The 25,418-nt window shown below is 38.9% G+C and overlaps 1 protein-coding gene across 1 annotated transcript; it reads right to left on the reverse strand.

Moving 5' to 3' along the window:
* Window positions 1-1,095: 1,095 nt before the first annotated feature.
* On the reverse strand, window positions 1,096-24,945 carry SAMM50 (SAMM50 sorting and assembly machinery component). The gene is made up of 15 exons (XM_065637925.1): window positions 24,830-24,945; window positions 21,865-21,975; window positions 20,388-20,489; window positions 19,694-19,781; window positions 18,498-18,604; window positions 16,460-16,590; window positions 16,158-16,245; window positions 15,479-15,607; window positions 14,732-14,803; window positions 13,562-13,648; window positions 11,078-11,148; window positions 10,252-10,319; window positions 9,341-9,487; window positions 8,275-8,416; window positions 1,096-7,518 (listed from the first exon to the last, which is right to left on the reverse strand). The coding sequence occupies exons 1-15, from the start codon at window positions 24,848-24,850 to the stop codon at window positions 7,473-7,475; spliced, it is 1,410 nt and encodes a 469-aa protein (XP_065493997.1). The 5' UTR covers window positions 24,851-24,945; the 3' UTR covers window positions 1,096-7,472.
* Window positions 24,946-25,418: the final 473 nt, after the last annotated feature.

Here is a 25,418-nt window from a genome sequence, read left to right on the forward strand (position 1 = left end):
TTAGCTATTCTACTTTATTCAAATACCTACACTTCAACTATTACACATTTTTCTAGCAAATATTTAATAGAATCATATAATTGTTTTGGTTGGAAGAGACCTTTAAGATCAGTGAGTCCAACCATAACCTAACTCTGGCACTAAACCATGTCCCTAAGAGCCTCATCTACATGTCTATTAAACACCTCCAGGGATGGTGACTCCACCACTTCCCTGGGCAGCCTGGTCCAGTGCCTGACAACCCTTTCCGTGAAAAATTTTTTCCTAATATCCCATCTAAACCTCCCTTGGTGCAACTTGAGGCCGTTTCCTCTTGTCCTATCACTTGCTACTTGGGAGAAGAGACCAACACCCTCCATGTTACAACCTCCTTCCAGGGAGTTGTAGACAGCAATGAGGTCTCCCCTCAGCCTCCTTTTCTCCAGGCTGAACAGCCCCAGTTCCCTCAGCTGCTCCTCATCAGACTTGTGCTCCAGGCCCCTCACCAGCTTCCTCACCCTCCTCTGCACTCTCTCTGGTACCTCAATGTCTTTCTTACGATGAGGGGCCCAAAACTGAACACAGGATTCGAGGTGCAGCCTCACAGGTTGCCAATGAGATGCACGCCCCGTTTGCCATACAGAGGCACATATGGTATAAATACCTGCATCTTTCACACAGTTCTGTATCTACGTGTCCAGCACCACAACTGCCACGCTGCTCCAGTACCAGGTTTGTTAGACAAGTGTGTTTTTGCAGAATTTAACAGCAGGAGTGCCAGTACTGCGAGTGTTGAAAAGTTGCATCATTTCTTAAATAATTTAATTCAAATACAGCTCCTCCACCTTTTTGGAGGAATGCTCTTAAAGTCTTCATAGACTGGAACTTACAACCTGTGAGTCTTATGTGTACAATACAAACACTGACGACAAAATCAACTCCCATGCAGCAAACATGCCCACGTAAAGACCAGGCACACTTTGCATCCACAGAGAACAGCAATCCCTGCAGTTCTTTCTACGCTTTAAGTTAACATTACAATCAATATGTCAGGAAAATAGGAATAAATGAATAAATAAGTAAAGGAATAGCTTTAATTATGCTGAAGTAGTACACGGAAAGACTTTAATTGGTTAAATTGCCCATTTCATTTAAGGTTATTATACATTTTTGCAAAATTAAATAATTAGCAAGTACATCAACTGCATTCTGCTGGCACAAGCCAAATGAGCGACTTTACAAATTGAAAGCACCATTTTAAATGCATCAAAAATAACCTGAATCCATATGAAAAACACTAGTAACACTAAAGCACACATAGATGTTGATCTGCAACAGGACTAGCAGAGTGGGTGTTTTCATTTCATAAAATTCATACCGAAGTCTTAGATTACATTTAGCCTTAAGCCAGCGTAGAAAAAGTATTTTATCCAGCCTCTGTGGAAAAAAAGAAAATCAATCTTCATACCTGAATTTTTTATGAAATTGTAATCAGAAAATCCATGAGTACAATTTTCAAGCAAGAACACACAGAAATTGGTTCACAAGTTATACACACAGTCCAAACAGCATATAAAACTTCACTGACTGAAGTACAGCACTCAATCTGTAATGACTTACAAGCGAGTATCCTTTAATAATTGAAATAAAACCACATAGATAGATCCATTCACCTCTGACTTTGATGTCCTAAGTATTTATAAAGAAATGCTTACAAGAAATTTGTAGCCTAAGTAGAAAAAGTATGTCGGCCTATCGCAAAGTAGGAGGAGGCTGGGTTGTTTGAGAGAAGAAGAGGGAGCCTATGGCAAAAGAAAGTAAAATTACACTTCAAAAAAACCAAAACAAAACCTGGAGTCATTCTGAGCCACATCACGGTGGTTCAAACAAACAGTGCTCTTCAAAATAGGAAATGAAGAGCTTGAATCAGTACTTTCATCAAATGTGTGGTAGTCTTTTAGTACTTTAACTGGCTGATGGCCATTGAAAGTGACACAGCTGCTGCCGCACGAGTTGAGTGGCCTTCGGTTTGAAGTGCGTATTCTGTCTAAAGACAAGTCTGAAGGTGGCCAGCTGCGTTGTTCCTTTAAACCTTCCATACCAGCACCCTCCATCCCAGAAAATTCTCTCTGGTATCCCACCTCTCATCAGGCATGAGACTCCTGTGAGTGTATGCTCATTAAGAAACTTATCAGAGCATAAGCATGTCTTCTCAGAAATAGAGAATTACACCGGAAAGACTGAAACTAGTTCAAAATCTGTTTTAATTTCAGCCCCAAACTGTTAGCTTTAATATTTAGCTGAACATTTATAAGTCTGAATTCACATTTGCTCCTTTTGATATTGCTCGCCTTCTTTTTTATAAAGATTTTCTGTTTCCTCTACTTTAGCCTTAGAGCATTTTTCCTGTATTCAAAATTTAGACTTCATGGAATAACTGTAATTAGATGCATCACAAAATAATGGTGACGTTGAATGCATGGTCTCTTCTTCACATATTGCAGCAAAGCAAAACAACCCACTTTTTAAACTAGAAAATCATTACATACAGTCCTATTCTATTCTAATAATACCTTTACTGATTTTTCTAAGATGATAGATACCTTCTTGCCACAAGACATTGTTACAGTTGATTTTTCTTCCTGGTCTACCAAATGAGTGAAAATGTGTTGGGGGGGGTTAGTGTTTTGTTTTAAATAATATTACTTATCGAATACTGAGGTAGAAATGTACCACTTACCTGATGCTACTGATTTGCTTCAGAATAATTTATATTATATATTCTATTTAACTGAAAAACTTTAAAAAATACCATTTATTCTGTGCAGACGTTGGCTCTACCAGCTGCAGACCAGGCTGCATTTTTTACTTAACGATGGAAGAATGCCAAATGCTCCAGCTTGCACAGAATACATCCAGCATAAAGTCTTGTCCCAATTAAGTTTAAATCATCTAAGAGCACTGCAGTTGCTAACAGCGATTTAGCACTGCTGTCATCAAACATGTCTTCAATTACACTATTTCAAAAACCTTTCCATGGTGGAGAAACTGTGTAAAAGCCCTTCTGAAAAGGATCACCACTGCTGTAGCTGCCAGGATCCAGCCCTTCTAAAGACAAGAACGGTACAACAAACCTACAATCCTATACACTCAAATTCTATAATTTTAGGATTATTTTCTTATGTTATCCCATACAAAGTTCAGGATAATCTCCCAGACTTCTGACCAACTCCTTAATATTCCCATGAAGGAGTAGTTCTTTTTCTCTGTAACATCACAGTAAAAATTTATACTTTTTAATTTGAGTAACTGCTCACACACCCCAGAGAAGGCAAAGCCAACCTGACCCCTGCTCACTTCTCTGTAGGTCTGTACATTTTATCGCACATGTGAGAGGAAGACCCTGAATGCTTCCTTCAAAGGGCACAACGTGGACAGCAATTTTGACAAAACCAACAGGTATTTTGGAACAGTAGTATAATCAAACATTAGTTGCTGCATCTCTGCAGATTTCCATTGGCAGCAGATACAGACCTGTATTAAAAAAGACAGAGCAACAGCAAACGTACTTATGTTGAAGTACGCTTTCAAATTATTCAGAAGTCAGCATTATGGTCTATTTTTAAATAAAACACAGTTATGCTTTTAACAAGATGGCAGCAAACCTGCCCCCTACGTTCTAACAACCTTCTCATTTCCTCTTCCACGTTCCCCCAAAGCTCCTGAGCAGCTTACTAATGAGCACTATCTAATATCACCAGATGTCCCAAAAAGAAAGAGCATTTTCAGGTTTCTTACGTAGGTGGAACAGCTCCAAAAAGTCAGTTAACTGTCTTACAGTTGGTAATGCAAGTATTAGCCCTGTTTCTGAGCGATTACTGCGTTGTTCTCACTGGCTCAGAGGTGTCTCCAATACAGCAACAAGACTGTAAGAGCCCTTGTCCCCAAAAGCCCTCCTCTCCTCCCCAGGCCTCTTTAAGCCCCTAGAAAGGACTGTAAGCAGTAACGTAGCAACACAGCTGAAGAAACTCTGCTTCAGACAGTATTTGCAACCTCAGCACTGTTCAGATAAAATTAAGGAGTCCACAAGCATGTGGGCGGTCAAGTTCCAGGTATGCCATTTGGAGGCATTTATCATCATCTCCCCATCCCAAGGAGCAGGCATGGCTGTAAAAACAAGAGCATCCTGAGTTCTCCATGGGTAAAATGATATCCAGACCTATCCATTTAAGCAAATACCACGCTTTTGCATTAACTGCAAGCCTTCCTTACGCCTTTTATCATTGCACAGACAAACTCTGGCCAGAAATGCAATCAGCCAAGAATTCAGATCTGTCCAGAGCTGTTCTGCTACTGCATCTGCTCAGTACTACAGCAGCTTCTGCTGGGATTCTGATTTCTGTCTTATCCACCCTAATTATTAGAGCCTCTGTAATGAATTTTAAATGGGAATATATTAATCATATCAATATTCTATAGAAGTAACTGTAATCCAGATGTTGCTTCCGGAGGAATGCAGGAATACTTTATGTACCATGATAGTTTTTGCGCGCTTGTTCATATGCTGTAAGAAAATGTTATCTTTCGATGTACTGCAATACAGGTGGGGAAACAGTGACCCAGGTAAAGGCTCATGTAATGTGATTTTTCTCCCTTTATCCTTACTGGATAATTCTATAGTATGTGCTACAGCATCGTCTGTCAGCGGATGCACCTGAAAGGCCTCTTCAGCCTTCAGCAAAGTTTCTCCCATTCATCCCTTATTTCTCATATAGATCACAGTTCTTTCCAAACTTAATTGTGGACTATCTGCTTCTTGGTGTGCAGGCTGAGGCTATTTCTGTAAGCCTGCTGAACTCAGGAAGGCTACTATGCCCTCTAAAATGACCTGCTTAGGGCACTCTCACGTAATACAAAAGTACACTTGAGCAGCCTTTAGTAAGAAACAACGTGCACAAAATGGAGTTTTTAAGGCATCAGACTACATCTAATATTATCAAAAGGACCAAAATAAACTTTGAAGTCCTAGGAGAGAATCCTAACAGTATTAGGTATCTAAGCATTCCCATTAAAAATATTTGTACATGTCAAAATGTAGATAGCGCTGGAGATAAAATAGTAACATTTGTTGACATTCTTAACATAGTGTCATGTTTTATCTCCTAACAACAAGAAATCATCAGAAATGCTTTGTTAAATATATCTTTGCTACAGCAGTTGTCAGATATACACACTGAAAAAGGTTCCTTATATTAGATTTTGGTATTTGAAACAGACCTGACCTCTGTCATTCACACAATTTTCTCTTTTGAACATCTGTGAGCCTGTTGCTGCAACTTTATAAAAAGGGAAGGATGTTTAGTCAAGCAGAGCTCTGCAAAACCAAGAGGGATCAGTTTTTAGCCTTCATATTTTGGAAAGTGAGTTATAAACAGATTTAGTCACTGTATAACAGCAACGGCAATATATACCAATGCCAAAGCAATGTATAAAACTGGTCTCTTTCTTTAAAGAGAGTGGAACTTCAGTGCTAACCTGACTGGGGACAAGACTTCATGGGAGTCCTGGCAGCATTCAGCAAAGTTGAGCAGCTTGTCAGTATGTCCAAACCTGTGTCTTTAGCTGAGTGGAAAAAAACAGGAGTATAATAGCTTGTCTATTTCCATTCTACTCTCCCAGAATCTTCTTTGTATTGTGATTTTAATTTTGCCAACACCTAATAACAAAAAGTGCAAATTTAGATGCAGGGAAAATGGATTCTAGGTTCAGATTCTCTTAGGATGACAACTCAAGATTGATGCATATATAAAAATTTAATATGTAACCCAGTTTTTAGGACTAAACAAGTGACTTAGTCCAACCTTATAAAAACTGGAATATACGCCAAGTGATAAAGCAGGAGGCTGCTTTTAAGTGAAATCAGCATCTGAAGAAGTCGGTCAAGAGGCCTCTCACACAAGAACAAACAGTATCATATGACCACATCTGGACATCCCCTTTTGCAACTGCTACAAAAAGATCTGTTTGCAAGACCCAAATCACTGGCTTTCCTGAGAGCATTAAAACACTCATAACTGCCTCAGAGATGAGACCCTTGAACCTTTCAAAGTTATTTTTGAATTTTAGTATTTACTGTGCTGAACAGCTGTTTTGAACTATTACAGTAAGCAATTCAGATTGTAGAAGGCATTTAATGATTTTACAACAGTGAAATATATTAGAAACAGAACATTTTGGTTCACTGTGCTGATTTTGCTGGGGTTGAGTTAATTTTCTTCATAGTAGTTATATTATTTTTTTTTTGGTAGCTAGCACAGTCTTTTGTTTTGGATTTAGTATGAGAATAATGTGATAGCACACTGAACTTCCCATGGGACAGAGTTATTTTTTCTTTCCAGTAGCTAGGCTATATTTTGGAGTTGGTACAAAAAGAACGTGAGAACTCACTGATGTTTTGGCTGTTGCCAAGAAGACCAAGGATTTTTTCAACTTTGCAGCTGCAGGTGCACCTAGAAACAGAACACCTAGACTGACATCCAGGTTGGCCATATTCTTGATCTGCATCATGCTCCATATAGAACTGGAGCTGACTTTTCCAGCTCTGCGTTTTTGCCTTTTTGTGGGATCAGAGCGTTTTCTCTTCTGGGATCAGCTGTTGGTGTGGTCGTGTTCAAGCATGAACTGCTGCTCAGATCTCCGCTCTTCCAGGATCAGCTGTACAGGACCGGTGTTCATGAGCAATCGCATCGTTTATCACTTATTTTATTAGTAGTAGTGCATATATATATAATCATTATATATATATATAATCATTATTATTATTTTCTCTTCCTTTGCTGTCTTTAATTAAACTGTTCTTAGCTCAACCCATGAGTTTTTCCCTCCCCTTTTGTTTCTCTACTCCTGTCCCACTTGTGCGTGTGTAGGGGGTGAGCGAGCGGCTGCATGGTCCTAGTTGCCGGCTGGGGCTAAACCGCACCATTCACGTACAAACATTATTTGGATAAAATAATTTTTGATGCATAACAGAATTTTTTCAGGGTCATTTGCTCACAGAAGTTGATGGAGAAGAACTGTTCCCCCTTAATTTCTACTCCAGTCATACTCACAGTTGGTCATCTCAACACTTCTGAGACTTGTGGTTGGAAGAGCAAAGGCTGTGCAGGCCAATGGCTACTATAATAATGTGAACTGTATCCAACAGTCAATTTCTGACACAAATCTCTAATATTATTAATAATAATAATTAATAACTAAAACCTGTAAGTTAAAATAGCTAGAATCTTACAAAAATCCTCCCATCTTTGATAAGAATCAGAAGTACAATGAACCTTTAGAGCATATTTTTTTAATGTAGTTTCTGGTGGAATCTGAGAGGTAAATCACTCAGATGCATATATTCAAGAAAAAAGTTAAACTGTATCAAGCTATATTATAGTCTTGATTTCAATTACAGAGCACAATTTCATATAGTGATGTAAAAGGTTTCTGTATTATAGAAATCTGATTCCTGCTCCAAACTGAACACCATCACATATCCTGAAAAGAAACAAATAATGAACAATGTAAGTGATATATAAGGTACTGATGAAATTAGAATCAATTCTCTCTACTCCCAAATTCCCAAGGTTTTCAATCTTTGGAAGGTTACAATTCAAATTTTAGCTGACAAAGGCTTTTTAAAATAAATGCTCTGCCAATCTGTCATACATATGGAGTATTTACATTTGCAAAATAAAGCCCAGAATTTTCAAATTGCTATTATTCATTCACATGAATGACAAGTAGAAACATAATCCAACTCCTGTATGAAATACAGAGTATGTCACACAGTATTCACAGGCAAGAACAGGCTCCCTGAAGCTTTTTTATTGTGTACTATAATATTTGCTTGATGTAGGATAATTGGTTGCTAACAAATTAATTCGTTCTCCTTTCCTCTTTGTCTATAGTTAAACTTGTTTTCATTTTCAAGCAAAGGCATTAAACTCATTATTTATCCAACAATTTGGTTTTGGAAGGCTTAAGAAAATCCCATGAGGTGTTTAAGTGATCATTTCCCCTAAAGAAATAAAACGTGCTACACAGCTATTCATACATTTCAACAGATGATCTCAAGTTCAATGAACTTTGAAATTTGAGATACAAAGTCTTAAACCAACACAAATATAGCAAGCTGAAAGAAGAGCATCAAGTGCTGAAAAAAAGCTAAATTGGTATAGAATAAACAAAATTAAAAGGTGGCGATTTTCTCTGCCAAAACCAGATAGAAATACAGTAACCTTTAAAACCAACCTGTCACCAGACTGCACTCCCATGGGGAAACAGTAGTTAAGTTCTAATCTAGCAATGTTTCCAAGTCGGAGCACTATTCCGGCACCGTAAGACCATCGGATATACTCTGCCAGCCTCTGCAGGTGAGCTCTGGGACCCTCACCTGAAAGCAAAGGGGCAGAAGAACAAGAATTAAAGTCAAGGTGGTCAAAGGTTGTCAAGGCTACCTGGATTTTCAGAGCTAGAAGACAGACTACTTGGAGTACCCTCTGCAGATTCAACGTTTATTTACTACCCACAGCTCCCATAAATGCCAACCAAGTACCTTGTACTCGAACTACAAACTTCTACGATTCTAGTTGGATTGCTGGTTGATCTTCCTTTCCCTCCATAGGGTACCTACTTGCATGAACCTGGAAATGAGTACTAAAGACCTAACTAGAAGTCTTGACTGGGCCTCTGTTAAAACTGATTCATCTGCTTTTCAGTTGTGCACAAAATGTTTCCCTCCTGTATGAATGCCATCTCTCTTCCATCAAGAGAGGCAGACATCAAGTATCACTACATCCCCAAATTGATTGAACTGATAATGAAAAATTGTACAGTAATACTCTAAAATTTTGAAAAAAGTTGGGGGTGGAACTAAAAAAAACCAACCAACCAAACCAACAACAAAAACCAAACTATCAGTTACCACACCCTCATGATCACTTTTTATTTAGTTCATCCCAGAATACATTACAATCCCACTAAAATATCATCTTCCAATCTCCCTTTAGATTGGTGTATAGCAGGTGTAAATCAATTACCTCACTGGTCTGCAAACATCACAAATTCACAGATACTACTGTTACCATCCTAGCTCTCTTTCCTACAAATTGTGCTAGAATTTATGTAGAGAGCTAAAAACAATTACTGGCAATCTGTCAAATACGTAAGTTAATAGCAGCAGCTTTTTGACAGGCACCAAGATATACACAGTAATCAAACTGCTTCCGAGTAAACAGACACCTAATAGCTCTCTTCTTTTTGCCTTTATATATAGAGAGAAGCAGGTTTTGTTACATACAATTCTATTGAGTCTTACCATAGTCAAGATTGCAGAGGTTTCCAGCATTAAGGAAGAAATGTGTTCGGAAAAGGTCTCCGAACCCTCCCCGGCCTGGCCGAAAAGGGAGAGGGGTGTAGAGATGCAAGCCTCCAGCCCAGTAGGCTTCTCCTCCCAAGTAATCACCTATTTAGGGAAAATGTTGGAATAAAAGCATTTACTGTGGTATATATTAAAAAACCAAGAACACATCCTTAAATGGTTTTATATTGCACTGCTACCTCTTTTACAGCTCTTGCCACTTGCTTCTACCTCTCTCCAACCTCACCACTATCAAGTAAAAAATTAGCACCTACACAATTCTTTAAACCTTACAAGTGAATTGCCCTTTTTCTTCATTCCCTCACCCAAACAAGCCTGAGGTATGCACCTACTTGTGGTTCAGCAGAGACTACCCTCTGAACACCTCTGAAATACTTGCCTTAGTTTTAAAAATTAAACAATTAGCTTTAAAATATACTGAATACTGAATCCGCTGATAACAGCAAGTCAGCAGCAGAGTAAAGAATAGGACTGAGGAAGGTTCTGGCTCTCCAAGTGCCTTTATTGATCAGATTACCTTTCCCCTCAGCTACCTGAACATCTGCTGTACCAAATAGAGATTTAATGTGACTGTTGTTGCTTACTAATTCAAGTGACATGCTGGAAATATGCAAGTCTGAACACACACTGGGTTTACCAAAGTAGCTTATGGCTGAACTACGAACTGCCAGGCTTCATTCCATTGTGAACTAATATACAGTAACAGATCAAAGACATAACACTTCTCAAAGTGCAGAATGAGTGCAATTATTTTTAAGCTATGCAAAGCTTAAGGACAGAATCTGATTCTTTGTTACACACTAATATTTACAGTATTGTCAGAGGAGTAGGATTTCAAAGTTTCAGACCTTCACTCTGGGGTCCAATGCTGTACATACTGAATCCACGCACGCTTGTTGGTCCACCAAGGTAAAACCTAGTGAATACAGTCAATTTAATTTAACGCTTCACTTCAAGGACATATTTGAAAATACTTAGCCATACTTCTAATACTGCTTTTCAGAGTTACAGGTAACTTTGTAACAGGTTTAGTACAATGTATTTAAAGAAAACCACGAAATTATATCTAAATCCTGATGTGTTTGGCAAAAATTCAAAACAAATGGAAGTATTAAAAAAAACCACCCCAACCAGTCTTCTATCACTTACAAAGATCAAAATCAAAGGTTCCCAGCACTTAAGAAGAATCAGAACACTGTCTGATTCTGTCTGTTGTAATAATTTTGACAGAAATACTGTGGCTGACACTTGGTATTTATTGTAAATAAATTTTAGCCTAAATGGCTTCTGCTAGTGATCTTTAAACACAGGTCGTAATGGGCAAAATTGCCTTAAGAGCCGACATAGTTACAATATGACTGTACTTCTAAAAATACCTACAGTGTTACCTATGCCTGATACAAAATTTTGCAGATGATAAATACCATTTTGCAACCAGAAATATTGGCAGGCAGAGCTACTGTATAGCAAATTAAAAGTTTATACTACCCTAATAAGAAAATAAAAAACAGAAAGTGTGGCTTGAGCATTAACATTCAATTAAACCTAACTGGAAACTTATTTGATTCTCCTCAGAACCAGAGCTACTACTGCTTCTCTCTTCTACTATAGGATGTTCTTTATACATTACCTGGGTTGGCTGAAAAAAAATTAGGAAACATTTAAAAAACTTGCCTATCAGCTATACTGGATGGCTTGTCTCCAATAGGTACTAGCATTCCACCCCAAAGTGACGCTGAAAAAACCTTTGGAGAGAAAAAGAAGGTGTTTATTAATATATATTACTTAATTTCCCTAAAAACAGTATTAGTAAAAATTCATTGCTCAGTAACAAGCAGAGCCCTCCTTAGTTTGACAGAAAGTTATAGGTTCTCACAGTGTATACTTGGATATCACACCATCAATAATGGTATTTTCAAGAAACTTGATCATTGCTGCCCTCTTTCTTTCATGCAGTGCTACGTCTTGAAAAAGTCAATACAGCATATTTGAACCAAGTGCCACTTCCACAACAGCTAAAGGGAACACTCACCCAGCTCCTATTTTCTTATGAATTTTCATGTTTTGAAATAAGACAACACTGCTGACAGAAATGACTCCCGGCAATTTTAAACCCATAGGAGGCTAAGTCCAGAAAATAGCTACCAAAAATGCACAATTATTACCTGTCTGTAAATCAGCCTTATAATTGAATGAAACCACATTCTGCAACTCACTATATTGACATCAAATACACTTATATAATTACTGCTTATCTATATAGTAATTCTTGGGAGCCAAACCACTATAATAAATACATTTAATGATTTGCCTGCTGCTTGTGTGTCAAGTGCTATTGCCAGATGGTGAGATCTATTGTCAATACCAAAGCCACAGGTGTTGGGTATCTTCTCTAGTTTTACAGCACACTCCTGCTGCCTTCTGCCCCGAGAGTCCCCAGATGCCTCCCCTGCCATGATCAGACGTGAACTCATTGCACACATAGTATCTGGTTACACAACACACAATGTGCAAAAACCAGTTGCACACAAGCCTACCTGCACTCACAAACAATGAATCACATAAAATTATGTGCACCGTACGATAAGCTATGCTTCACTTTCATTCCCAGTGGAGGCATACTAGCAGTCACAGGAAAGAGCAAAGTCCTCTTTGCAAAGCCATTACATTACTTCACGCTGTCTTTCTCAGCTGAAGGTCAGTGAATCAATGTGAGATGACTAGAAGTGCACTCATCAGGCAATGCCTTTTCCTCCATCACACAGAATGTGCAAATATAATGGTATAATAAGAACAGGGTAGCCTTAAAATGCCCTTCTGTGTTGGCCTCATTGGTCTAAGTCAAGAACTTCATTCTACCAAGTCACCTAAGAATCAAAGTATGAAACAGCAGAGTGACAGATCCTTACAGAATCAGCTGATTAGTATCTGCACTACAGAAGTAGCTTGGAGCTTTTCAGTCGTACTGTTGGCATAATGCTAACATTATTCCAGCCCCCTAGAATTTCTTCGTTGTTCCAATACTTTTTAAAAAGCTTTAAAGGGGCAGAGATCTTCTCAACTCTTGGTTTGGTTTAGTATGTTGGGATACAAATTATTGTAACCTCTGATTTTTAATTCTTCATAACGGAAGTTGCTGTTTAATTCCCCATTGATCTATGATACAAGAACTTACTGCACAATCTCCGTGTGGTAAAAGAATTTATTTCTAAATACAGACAGAAATATTTATAGTATATAGTTAAATTCTTATTTCACTAAGCAGAAAAACACCTATTTCCACCTAATACTAGCTCTATGCTGTTAAAAATGCCTGAAACTTAAGACCTCTATGTTCTCTTAAGAAGCTGGAGTACATTAAACATGGAGCTATCCAGTGTCATTTCCTCTGAAGGAAATACGGTGGGGATACACAAGAACTGCTCTGCCAGCCAAACCGAGTGATGATGATACAGAAATTGGCTTCAAAACCACACACTCCAAACCAAAGTACGAATGTAGACATCACACCACAAAACCATGTGCTCTGCCTACATGGTGACCATACTGGGGTCTCATAAACATGTCACACTACCATGTGTCTTTCTTAGTGGAACTCTCATTCTTCATTGTGCACAAATATGAAGAAGTTCGAAATGTTGCAGTGCAAGCTTAGTGTTGTAGTGAAATCAGCCTTCCCATTCTTGCTCAACAATTTTACACAGAAGAAATAATTATATGCTATGATAACAAAATGAGTAATCATACATTCATAATTTACAATGACAAAAGAAAACTGCACCAAGATTAGGCAGAATGTTCAGAACCAGGTGAAAGTGACAGAACAAAGGCTGTAATAAGTTTTGGGAAAATCACTTTTAAGAAAGATCACAAAGAACAGACAGGCCTAACATTAGTTCTGAAAGGAAAACCGTTCATATAGTTAACCATCGAACAAGTCATTCCTTCCAAAATGCCCACTTCTCAAGTGACAGTACAAGGCAGGAACATCAAGTTAGAGTATTTACTTCCAAAAAACAATTCAAGATCTTTACACCAGCCATCTTTCACTTCCGTGACCTTTTTCTTATCCATAGTGAACAACCATCATAAGACACAGATTCAATAATCTCACTTGATTACTCAGATCAATTACTAAAATATCTTTAAAACAATTACCGAATCCCAGATAAGTTGCTTATTCAACTGAAATTCAAAATCCTCTTTTAGAAAGCTCACGTCTCCACCTGTATAGCCAGCCAGCTCCTGCAAAGACATAAGATTACGAAAGTTGTAACAGATATTACATGTTTCTTCTCTCTAAAAGGTCATCATGTCTGCATCAGCAAAAGCAGTGTTTTCTGCACCAGAAATAAAAATGCACTAATATGGAGAGACAACTGAATTTGGGATCAATGAAAAACCACACATGACCCTCAGGACAATAAGGTGAATTTTTCTCCTCCAAATATTAAACCAAGCTATCACTTTCAAAGCCATTTTGTAAATGACACCTGGAAAATTCAGCATCTGAAATCAAAACTCTTACTGTATTTACCTAGACTTGAGAAGATTTCATATGTACTAAAGCAGGGCTGAAGAACCAAACAGTCAGTTGCGTTACACCAATTCTAGTTGAAAATAACAAGTGAAGTGACTGAAATCAGTGTTAGAGCAGGCATCTAACAAATGCTATGTTAACTAAACCCTGAATTGTAACCACCTTTCTCACTCAGAAACAAAATAGTTCACTGCTGCTAAAGAACAGCAGCACTTCTAGTTCCAATGGCACTTCAAAGCAATCTGCTTCTGAAGCATTAACCCATAGAGCAGAAAAGCCAGCTTTTCTAAAAGCTCTGAAAGTAACTAGAGTGAAAACAATTTTCTGTGCCAAAACGATACATGCATATGCCTTTGAGAGTTATTTTTACCCAGTCTTTCATTTTTAAGGCTTATAAACTTTGTAAACAGCAACAGGACCACAGTGTGGTAGTTCTGTGTTATAGTGTTAGAAAACAAGGACTAATACCTACTGTAAAGTTTAAATACCATCAGGGATAAAGTATCTCAGCTAATAAATAATTTAATGCTAATGGCAAGATAAAATGGCTGTGCTGTTTGAACAACAGTATATGAATGAAAATTTGCCACCATAAAAAAGGTTTTGTAAATTTAAAAGGCACACACTGTAAAGATAAAAAGTAAATACTGGTCATTACTGTATCCTAGTCAATTTACCATGAATTTCTAACTGTAGACATTTTTAATAAGAACATTAATTAGATAAATTAACACTTAAACACACTTAAGAGATAAAATTCAATAACAGTACAAGTGATTTAATACTACCTGATTAATTTTCAGCAAAGCACCTCGTCTTGGCAAGATTGAGGAGTTTCGGGAATCAATTACCATGGCATGCTGAAAAGAATCGAAAAATTATTTTTAGGTTTTGTATCTGTGTAATACCATAGAGTGACACTATTCTTTTCCTTCAGAAATGGTGCAAACTGTGGAAGACAACCACAGCTCCAGCTAAGGCTAGCATAGCTTCGTGGATTTGGGAACAATATACCTACAAGACTAACTCAGTTCCAAATTTAGAGGCCACATGAAATCAATACATTTATATCTTTTGGCCATGGTATGCACCAGAAATATAACAGCAATAATGACGCAGTGTAAATAGCCAATTTTGTGACAGTAAATGGCAAATAGTTGATCTACAATTTGTAAACTACAAGTTAAAAATGACAAATAATTAAAGACTGCTATAGGAAATAATATTTAGAAATGGCACAGCAACTGTAGGATGAGGAAATTCACTGATGCTGTCATCTACTAACCAAGACAATTCTGCAAAAAGAGATGGCACATGACATGGAGGGAGGCCCAGCAGAAAGAACAAGCCAGACTACGCAACAGTCAACTACTCTTTGGACTTCCTGGATGACTCTGTGTGAACAACCAAACAAGGCACAAGATGTCTGAAATAAAACACGCTACCTACTAAGACAAAAAGCTCCTTTGGTATCATTCATAAGTATTAGATTACTCAAAATAATGTTTAAAAAAATTATCAGGAAAAAGCCTTACAGAGAGAGAAGATTTAAGAGAGTGTCCACTTTCTTCTCGAACAGAAAAGGATGCTGTTCTAGCGAGGCAGCCAAGCTCTCTCCACACACCTTCCCACTTCAGTGTGTGATTAGTCTTCCAGATTGGAAACTGCAAATAAGGATTTGGTATGACGTTAACAATTCTTGATACAAATTAAAGTAAACATTTCCCTGAAAAATCTTTCTCTCTAAAGTTTATTTAATCATGAGTCTACGCTTTTTCTTTCCAAACTTCTTGGACCAGAGAGAAACCCTTTTTCATTTCAGACTAATGCTAATTTGGCTCCAGTTGACAGTTTCGCCAAGTAGGTGCACACTACTTAATCCATCCCAAACAAAAAAATATCTTGAACTGGGCTGATACAGTGAGCTAGGCAATCAGCTGTCTCTCTGAAATGATACTTGAAACATTAACAATGTGGAGAAAAACATATTGGTATTTTTATATAGACAAAATAAGATTGAATTATAAGAAAAAGACTAAGATTTATTACCTCAGTCATTTTAAAATTGTTGATCTCTTTCAAATAATGACAAGTTAGCCCTGTGCACAAGTGTTTCAATCATTAAAAAAGTAAAACAAGTATTTGTGAAAGCCAGCTGTGACCTGAATTAAATGTAGATGAAGCACGTTCCACAAACACTTGTGCTACACTTACATTGAGTTCTGTTGATATTCCTCTGTCAGTTTCACGAAGAGAGCTCCAAGGGAACTGCCCAGTTACTTTATAGAGGTTAACTGAAAAACTGAAACAGGATATTACTGGTAGGTTTGAAAGTGAAACTATTTCAGTAGGTGGAATTTTAAATTATCACAAAAACTTAAGAAACCAGCTCTGCTACATTATTAACAGACTCTCAAAGGAAAAATGTAATCATTACTCAAAGAAAGATCTTACTAATTGTTTTATATGTCTTCACTTAAAAAAACAAAGAAAGTACTCAAAAATGCATCCCCTACTTTCTTTCAAAGTTTCCAGGCTGTGGCTTGAAGAATGACAGGCCATATGAAGTTTCCTTTGTTCCATAGGAGAACTGGAAGGTTACCTTTTCTGCACGTCCAAAGAGATTTGGGAACTTGAGCCCAAGTACCTATGGAAAATAATTAAAAAATAATAATAAAAAACCAAGTTCATATAGTTTGCTATCTTGCATCTTAATCGTATTTTGAAGACAAGCATACCTCACCCAGAGAATGAGAAATGAAGATATTAAAAAATAGTTGTAACTAAATCTGTTTTTCTTGTAAATTAAGCTTCTCTTTGCTCTGGCAGCAAAAGCCATCACAATAGCACAAGTTACAGTTAATCACCCAATTTCTAGTGCTGTGCAGTAGCTGCTGACTTAAACCTACTATAATTAGTACTGCTATTATTTCAAGCAAAATCTCCCAGCCGGTCTCAAAGCCTGGGAGAATTAAGTCTTTGGCATAATAAGCAACTGCTCTGCAAATGCAGATTTTCCAGCCAGGTAGGGAAAATTATCCATACAGAGCTACTCCCTTCTATTTTTGTTCTGAGAAACAAGATAATTTTGCAATCAGTCCTGATGGCAGTACAACATACCATTACAATTCTCCAGAAACGACAGTTAAACACTTTTGCCTGTTCTGACAAATTCCTTGTGTCCCTTTGGCAACTCTTGGCCCTTTGGCAGCAAGGAAGAAGCAGGCTTCCTCCAAGCACAGACACTAATAGGACTGTTCTCCTGTTGTGTGTTCTATTTTAAAAGAATGTTAAAAAGCTACCAAAACCTGATTGCCTTTGTCTAACAGGCACTGGAAGCAAATCAGTCACCTGAACTTTGTGATGACGGCTAATATGCAATTATCCAACTAACCAGAAAGGGCTATTATTATGAAATATTATATCTATAGGCTTCAGATGAATTTAAGGGATTAGAATAAATGTCAAATCTATTAAACTCTTGAAGAACCATGATCTCTGCTGCCTAGACCAGTGTATACGAGTCATGCTTTCATATCACTCAAATGTTTTACTTCTCTGTAAGAAATTAAAATCAAATAGAAGGGGAAGCTGAATACAAAAAGAGAAATCCAAGTAACTTTCAGATTGTTTCCAAATGCAGTAGAACACATAAGTAGGATTCTGCACTGATTTCATTCAGGCCACAACACCCTGGACATTGCTCTCACCAGCAAGGCCACATAAGCAGCTCTCAACTCACTGAGTTCCTGTTTTTCCTCAACTCGCAAAACACCATCGCCTGAGTCATGCAGTATCTTATCCAGGTTAAAAATATTCCTAAGAAGAAAAGGATGATTCCCTTGATCTGGCTTATCTACCAGCGGCACGCAGAGTTGTACTGTGCCCATGAGAAGGCAGAATGGGTGCAGGAATGAGCACCTGAAAGCATCATCTACTTACACCAGCACTTCTGTTAAACGTACATTAACAGAACAGCACAGCTGTTACTTTTTATGTCAACTGGTAAATATTTTTCACACAAGAGTTTAATGTGATGCATTCTTAATTGAAACAAGTTCCGCAGTTTATATGGTTCTGGAAAACCTTGCATTTTGCAGCCCAGAGTAACTGTTACAACATTAAAACAGCGAAAACCAACAAGAATTTCTAAGTCAAACATAAAGCATTTCAACTGAGAAGAAAATGATTTTAAATACACCTCACAGAAACTAAATGCCAAACTTACTATTCTCTCCAGTAGATAAAGCGCCTTAAATATTATCAAGAAAAAATTTAAGTGATTTTTGGAAATCAAAAAATTAACATACTTAGTTGGACACTACACTATTCTTCCCTAGCTCAAAATAGGCTTTTGCTGAATGAAAGCCTGACTAATACAAAGACTCTCTAGAGACAAAGGTCTGGCAAAGCCTTAGTAAAGCTGGATCAAGAAAATACTTTGCCTTGGATCAAGTCCTCACTTATTTAATCACCAAATTCCTTGCTAGGTTTGGAACATGAAAGTAAGAGGAATATCAAAAGGAATTAATAATTATTTGAAATAATCCATACCATACTGCCTTCATTGTTGCCAACCATAGTGTTATAGCTTCCAGTTAGTCTTCTCAATTCTGTTACCTCAAAGATTACATCTAAACCATTTGGAAGGGCATCATCTCCTACATAAACAAACATATGTTATCCCTAAAGAGCTATTTAAAAGAATGCAGACAGAAGATGACTTGAATTATTTGAAAACTGGTTTAATTAAATGATATAGTAGGAGTCTACATTACAAACTAAAATGGCTTGAAAAAAAGAAGTTGCTTGGATATGCACGCAGAATTTCGTTCAACCAAAGCATGACTAGCTCTAATCAACAACACATCAGTTTAATTATGAACTAGTAACATTTGTTTGTTACCTACCCACTAAAAACAAAGATGTATGCAAATAATTTCTAATTATTCTAATACAAGAAAAGTGGTCCAGACACGGCAAGAAGAATGCCGTCCCTAGGGCAGAGCTCCCAGCACACTGTGGCCAAGTGCTGAACAAAAAAAAACCGCCCAGTTCCTACAGGGCTCTCTCTGGCTACAGCAGCTGTTCCAAACCACAGCTGCTGCCAAGGGTGCCCAGTTCTGCTCGAAGCAAATAGGCCAGTGTCCCAGCACCAGCAACCTGTGGGACTGCACTGCGTTTCCTTCTCAATAACACAACTTTCCTCTGCTGAAGAGAACAGCAACAGGTTTGAACAGCAACCACAAGCCTGGGAATGCATACATTCAGCTGCCCCATATACACTATATTTTTCCTCATAAGCACTGATACAATAACTAGTATTTCCTTAGGCACCGAGGATGTGCTGATATAATGTTGGTTATGTGATGTGTAATACATGAAAGTAAAGGACATGTTTTCAAGCTTTTCCTCAAGTGTTCCTCTGAAACTTTGGATTAAGGGATGTGCACTGTAATTAATTTAGTGCTGGAAATTCACTCATTTTTGCATGTATACAAGTAACATTTATATTCACATACACAGATATACAGACACATGGAAATGCATCTTCTTCATAAGGGTAATGGATGTAGACACATATTCATATATATACCACACCTACATGTGCATCTAAAACATAGAAAGGTATATGAGAAAGCATGTTATATACACAAAAATGTCCAACCTGTTACACAGGGAAATATACATCACGCGTATGTCTATGTGTGTATGAGAAAAAAGGTAAGGATTAATGAGGCAATACATACCTTGACAGGTATCAATCAGAACCTCTACCTGTCTAAAGATTCCTAGATGAAGTAACTTTTCACGAGCTTCATGCGATTTTCTCATCACCTACGTGACAAGATAATTAGCTCAGTCTTTCAGGTTACCAAAAAATAACAAGGATCAAATAGTAGAAATGCAGCTAAGTCATACAACGTTCACAGATTTTGTGTGCAAAGACACATATATGGGCCTTCGAAACACAATTTAACACTTGAATCTGTAAAGAAAGAAATTTAATCAAATCCAGAGCATCCGTCTCAATTCCTACCTTTTGTTAGTTTGCATGCTAATTGTTATAATACTTAAACCTATTATTCAAATAGGTTTCAGTCCTTAAAACTTACATAACTATTTACAGGGCCCATGCTTTTGGCAAAAAAACAAAACACCCTAACCTGTTTAGACTCATTACAGGTCTAACTGTCAGCCCCACTCCAGAAGGAATCACCACCTAAAAGTGCAAGGATATACAGCCTAACTCACACTTTGATCCATACAGTATCTGTCCGTATTACACATTTAGGTTTGGCTTCTATAGCACAAGACCAGAATCGTCACAAAACTTTATGAAGTTGCTGCATGTCTGAAGGGAGCAGCCCAACGCAGAAAAAAGATAGAAAGTCATAACCTGAATTTTTAAACAGTAGGTCTGATACTCGCTGCAATACTTACATCAATAAGATTTTTAGCCTTGAAAACATCAGCAACTTCATACATGATAATGTCATCTTTGGTCCTTCCAAGTCCATCGAAGTGCACATGCTGAACCACCACCTAAACAGAACAGATACATAAATACTGAATTTGCCTCTAATAATGACTATCAAAATCGCCAATGCAGAAAAAAATATTGTTGTCCAAGTGAAAAACCCTGAAGACTTCTAGGCTAATTACTGCTAATCGACATTATCAGAAATCAGTGCTATCTACAATTCCGGAAAGTTGTTCCCCTACCATGAAAATTAAAGAAAAAGAACTCTTAATATGAAAGCTTATATTGATCGTAGCAGAAGCAGCAGTAATGGATTGTAGCTGCTGGGATTTTAGTCGTGTTGTATTGACAATTAAGTCACTGCAGAAATCACACCGAGATATTACATGTAAGACAAAACAGGTAGTTAGTCATAGTTAGCTACTTCTTGTAACAGCTACACATAAGCAAAGTGTTAAAAGGAAAAACAAACCTATGAGCCATAAATATTTAACTATTAAAATTATTACTACCACTGGAGCATTGTAGTTTAAAATGCCATATTAAGGTCACTACAGCTATTAGGTTTTATATTTTCTTGAAATCATTCCTCTTGTTATATAATTATCTGAGATAATTTTACCGTAAAAACCACAACATGCTCTAAGTTAGCTGGTACAAATGGACTACACTGACTGCATTTCCCTTACTTTTCCAACATTTTCAGTGCATTATAATTTTAGGGGTAAGTGTAAAAAAAAATATCTGCAAATGTTTCACATATTCGCATAGAGTAAAACAGCAGAATAAGAGCAACCAAGCATTACTGCAAATTGCTTCAAAAAACCCTATCAGAATATATACATAATGAACTAAATAAAAACCAAATGTTGTTATCAAGCTTCTAGTTAGGATGACTCTCAATAGCATAAGGGAAAAGAAAACATTAATAAAAACTAAGATAACGCACGATATCTCATCCCTCTACCATGCCTAAACATATTATGGGCCAAGACAGACATGGTCTTGCATGTGAAATGTATTTTTTTTTTAAAAGCTATCATCCTCTGCTGAAGTTAATATTTCCATTAGTGACATAATTCACGTGGTGGCAGTTTACCCTAACCTGGCCAATACTGCTCTCTAGCAGATTAAGGACAGTTGCTTGGTTTGCTCCTAAGCAGTGTTGCAGAAGCAGTAATCTCTTATGAGAGAGAGGGGAAAGTAGCATCTGGAAACTGGTCTGTTAACTCAAAGTTGAATTTTAATAACAGCTCCTGCAGTAGGGAAAAAAAAGAACTGGAACTAGACAACATCAGATTAAATTCACTGTACTAAAATTAATTCTTTCACATCTCAAGCCACAGTTTAGAAAGTTCTCTTAGGAAAAACAAGCAAGCAAAAGTGTCGAGACGTTTCTCTTAAGAAAAAAATCAGTACCATTGTTCAGGTACTTACATCTTTATTTTCGAGAATTTCCTGCTTGGCCTCAGGTTCAACTTCAACCAGTTCAGCTTCCTCTCCCAGGGCACCAAAATCTGGCCCACCCATCGGAAGAGGCTCCAAACTCTGAAAGCATAAAAGAAAACAGCATTTAATATGGTACGCAGATTTGTGATTTATGCCTTTTTCAAAGGAAAAAAACTATGGTTCTTGACACTCTGCTTATCAGATCATAAGGAGGAAAAAACAAAAGAGAGGAACTAAAATGAGGGGAATTACCAGCACACTTCTTGCCTACCTGTTTGCTGAAATTTTTAATGAGCCTCAATAGCTTCCGTGTTGAATGATTTCTCAAAAATACTCTGCACTCTTCCAAAAATAACCTTATTTTTAAGGTATGCTTCCTGTGTTAAAGATAAATTCTACCTTCTTAAAAAAATCAGGGTGTCACTACTTTTTTTTGGGGGGGGAGGGAGAGGCATGTGAATGTTGAACAATGAAAAAAATTGCGTTTACAGTATGTGACTTTGCTTTGCATATATTTATATGCTTCTATATATTAATATTTCTTTTAAAAGTATCCTTCTAGGTTATGCTCAAGAACCTCAGGCCCCACCCATCAGAGGTGAACATTTTAATCAAAACAGTTTCCAGCACAGCATGGCTTTATTTACTACACCTGAAAGAGTCCTAAAATAAGACTTATCAGAAGATAATGGATTCAAGGAGGAGCAAATAGAGGGTTGCCTGCAAAAGCAGAGCTCAGGATTGGATAATTCAGTAAATCTACTTTTAGTCTTAAGTCACTAATACAGCACTGGCTGCATTATTTAAGGCTGGCTGTTTTGCTGGAATAGTAAATTGCTGTTACGTATCAGAATCAAGTTCAATGAAGACAGAATCCTCTCTCACTCCTGATAATTTTCAGGTAAACGTGAAACACTCTGCACCCACACAACACTGTATATCACTTTTTACTATAGAAGGATATAAACCCAAGAATACAAGAAAAAAAATTGACTCAAATTAATTTAGTCATGGTAATTAGATACTCTGGAGCCTTAACAGCCCCCTGTAGCAATATATTCCTCAGTCTAATTAAACACTATGTACAAGCCTGCTGGTTTTCAACAGGCCCACGGAAAAGAGGCAATCTGCCTGGGATCCTGAGGAATCATCCAGACCATTCTCAGCCCCCAAAGAAGTCAGTCAGTCATTAATCAGACTTGAATTATCTACATCACAGTTTTAAACAGCCCTATGCAGGCTCGCCATGGTTGTTTTAAGGGGAAGGTAGTTTAAGCCAATTCACAAAGTTTTTCACCAAATGAATTTAAGATTTGTTCTGTGATTCCTCTGCTTTACAGTCAACAGTACCATTAACTTTTTCTACATTACACTGATATTCTTATAGCTTGACTTTCTCATAACCTGTCACATACGGCTCTTCCGCCTTTCCATAAAGCAGAATGCTCATGAGGGGACTGCTTATCTAAAATTATCCTGAGAGATGCCTCCCTAACGAAACCTGGAAGCATGGAGAATTCAACGCCTTCCTAAAGCATTTCAGAACCTGCTTACCCTTATTCTTTGAAATTATTTTCTGATGTTTAAGACTCACTTTTTCTGTTGCCATTACAACTGCTACTTCTCGTCCTACCGCAACAAACACTTAAATCTTTACCTTCCTCTTTACGCAACGGCATACAGGTTTGGAGATTTATGCTTCTGTTCCTGAGGTTTTCCAAGTGCTTCAGGAGCGTGAGACACAACCACTCTCTTTAAGCAACACAGCTGTTTTCTGGGAAGCGCAAACCTACAACCTCCACTTTTCGCTGCCTGAGCGCTGCAGTTAGGGGGCAGGTTCTCTTTGCCTTGTGCTTTGGATTTGTGTTTTTGTTGTTGCTTTGGTTTTGGCTTGGTTTTGGTTTTGCTGGGGTTCTTTTTTTGTTGTTGTTTTATTGGTTTGGTTTTTTGGTTGCTTTGTTTGGGGTTTTGTTTGTTTATTTGTTGGTTGGTTTGGTTTTTTTCCTGTCTTCCCCTCAGTTCAAGAAGGACAGGCAACTGCTTGAGAGAGCCCAGCACAAAGCAACGATGATGATTAAGGAAGTGGAGCATCTCCCTTATGAGGAAAGGCTGAGGGAGCTGGGTCTCTTTAGCCTGGAGAAGAGGAGACTGAGGGGTGACCTCATCAATGTTTATAAATATGTAAAGTGTGAGTGTCACAAGGATGGAGCCAGGCTCTTCTCAGTGACAACCAATGATAGGACAAGGGGCAGTGGATACAAACTGGAACACAGGAGGTTCCACTTAAATATGAGAAGAAACTTCTTCATGGTAAGGGTGATGGAGCACTGGAACAGGCTGCCCAGGGGGGTTGTGGAGTCTCCTTCTCTGGAGACATTCAAAACCCGCCTGGACGCCTTCCTGTGTAACCTCACCTGGGTGTTCGTGCTCCGGCAGGGGGATTGGACTAGGTGATCTTTTGAGGTCCCTTCCAATCCCTAACATTCTGTGATTCTGTGATTTAGGCAGCCTGGCTCTCGCCAGCCCACCCTCGCAAGGTCAACCCCAGCCGCCGCCAGGGAGAGAGGCAAGGCCCGGGAAGGGAAGACAAGGAACCTCCGAGCCCCGGGACGGCGGCAGTTCAGCCGCGCCGCGCCGCTTCCCCCCCGCGCACGCCGCTGGCAGGACGGCGGTTACCGGTGAGGCCGCCCCCGGCGGCGCTGGGCACGAAGCCTCCGGGTGCCGCCGCCCAGGCCTGCATGGAGCCCCTCAGGCAAAGCGGCCCAGTCCGGGTCCCGGGGAGCCGCGCTGTAACCCGCGGAGGAGCGCCACCGGTCCCCGCTCAACGCCCTAGGCCCGGCCCGAAGGTCGCCGAGGCGACCTCCGGGCCAGTCCCGGGGCGAGCACCGGCCGCAGCCGCCGAACCGCCCATCCGCCCGGGCCCCTCCCCGCTGCCCCGCGGCGCGGCGCTTACCCGGGCGTGCACGGTGCCCATGGCGGCGGCAGCGGGGCTGCGCGGGCGGAGGCCGCTCCTGCTCAAGGCCTCGGCACGGGGGCGGCCATGACAGGCAGGCCCGCCCCGGCCCCCATTGGCCGGGAAAGGGGGAAGAGGCGGGGCGAAGCTGCGCTTCCCGGATGCTTCCGCCGGGAAGGCGCGCGTGCGCGGCCAGGAACAGGGGGACGGGACGCGCCGGGGGTGAATCGCTGCATGAAAATTAAAAAATAACCAGTTTTCGCGTGTATCCCCTCACAGGGGCACGCTAAAGTCGAGGCTCTGTGCCTGTTGGAGGCCAAGCTCGACAGGCGACAAGAAATTTAACTGAGGCTGCAGCACGTGGAGCCCCCAGCGCTCACCGGAGCCCAGGGAATCGGACCCGTCCTCTCAAACCTACGTTAAAAACGTCTTAAATGGCTTTAAACTGTTGTTTGACGCTGTTACCCGCACGGGAATTTTTCTTCCTCCAGCCCTAAGTATGAGCTTTGTTTTTAATTGCCTTAGTTTACAAATAACTTTTTGTATTTAAGACAAATGGATTGCAAATAGAGGAGGTTTTAAATTAAGG

The sequence above is a fragment of the Caloenas nicobarica genome, chromosome 1 (genome assembly GCF_036013445.1).
Source record: "Caloenas nicobarica isolate bCalNic1 chromosome 1, bCalNic1.hap1, whole genome shotgun sequence".
NCBI classification, from domain to species: domain Eukaryota; kingdom Metazoa; phylum Chordata; class Aves; order Columbiformes; family Columbidae; genus Caloenas; species Caloenas nicobarica.

Coding starts and splice junctions, on each gene's coding strand:
- SAMM50 (XM_065637925.1), bottom strand. CDS start 24,850: ATGGGCACCGTGCACGCCCGG. Junction 20,490..21,864: donor AAATTCTCGAAAATAAAGAT/GTAAGTACCTGA, acceptor TGTTCTGTTTAG/GTGGTGGTTCAGCATGTGCA. Junction 9,488..10,251: donor CATTGGACCCCAGAGTGAAG/GTCTGAAACTTT, acceptor TTCCCTAAATAG/GTGATTACTTGGGAGGAGAA.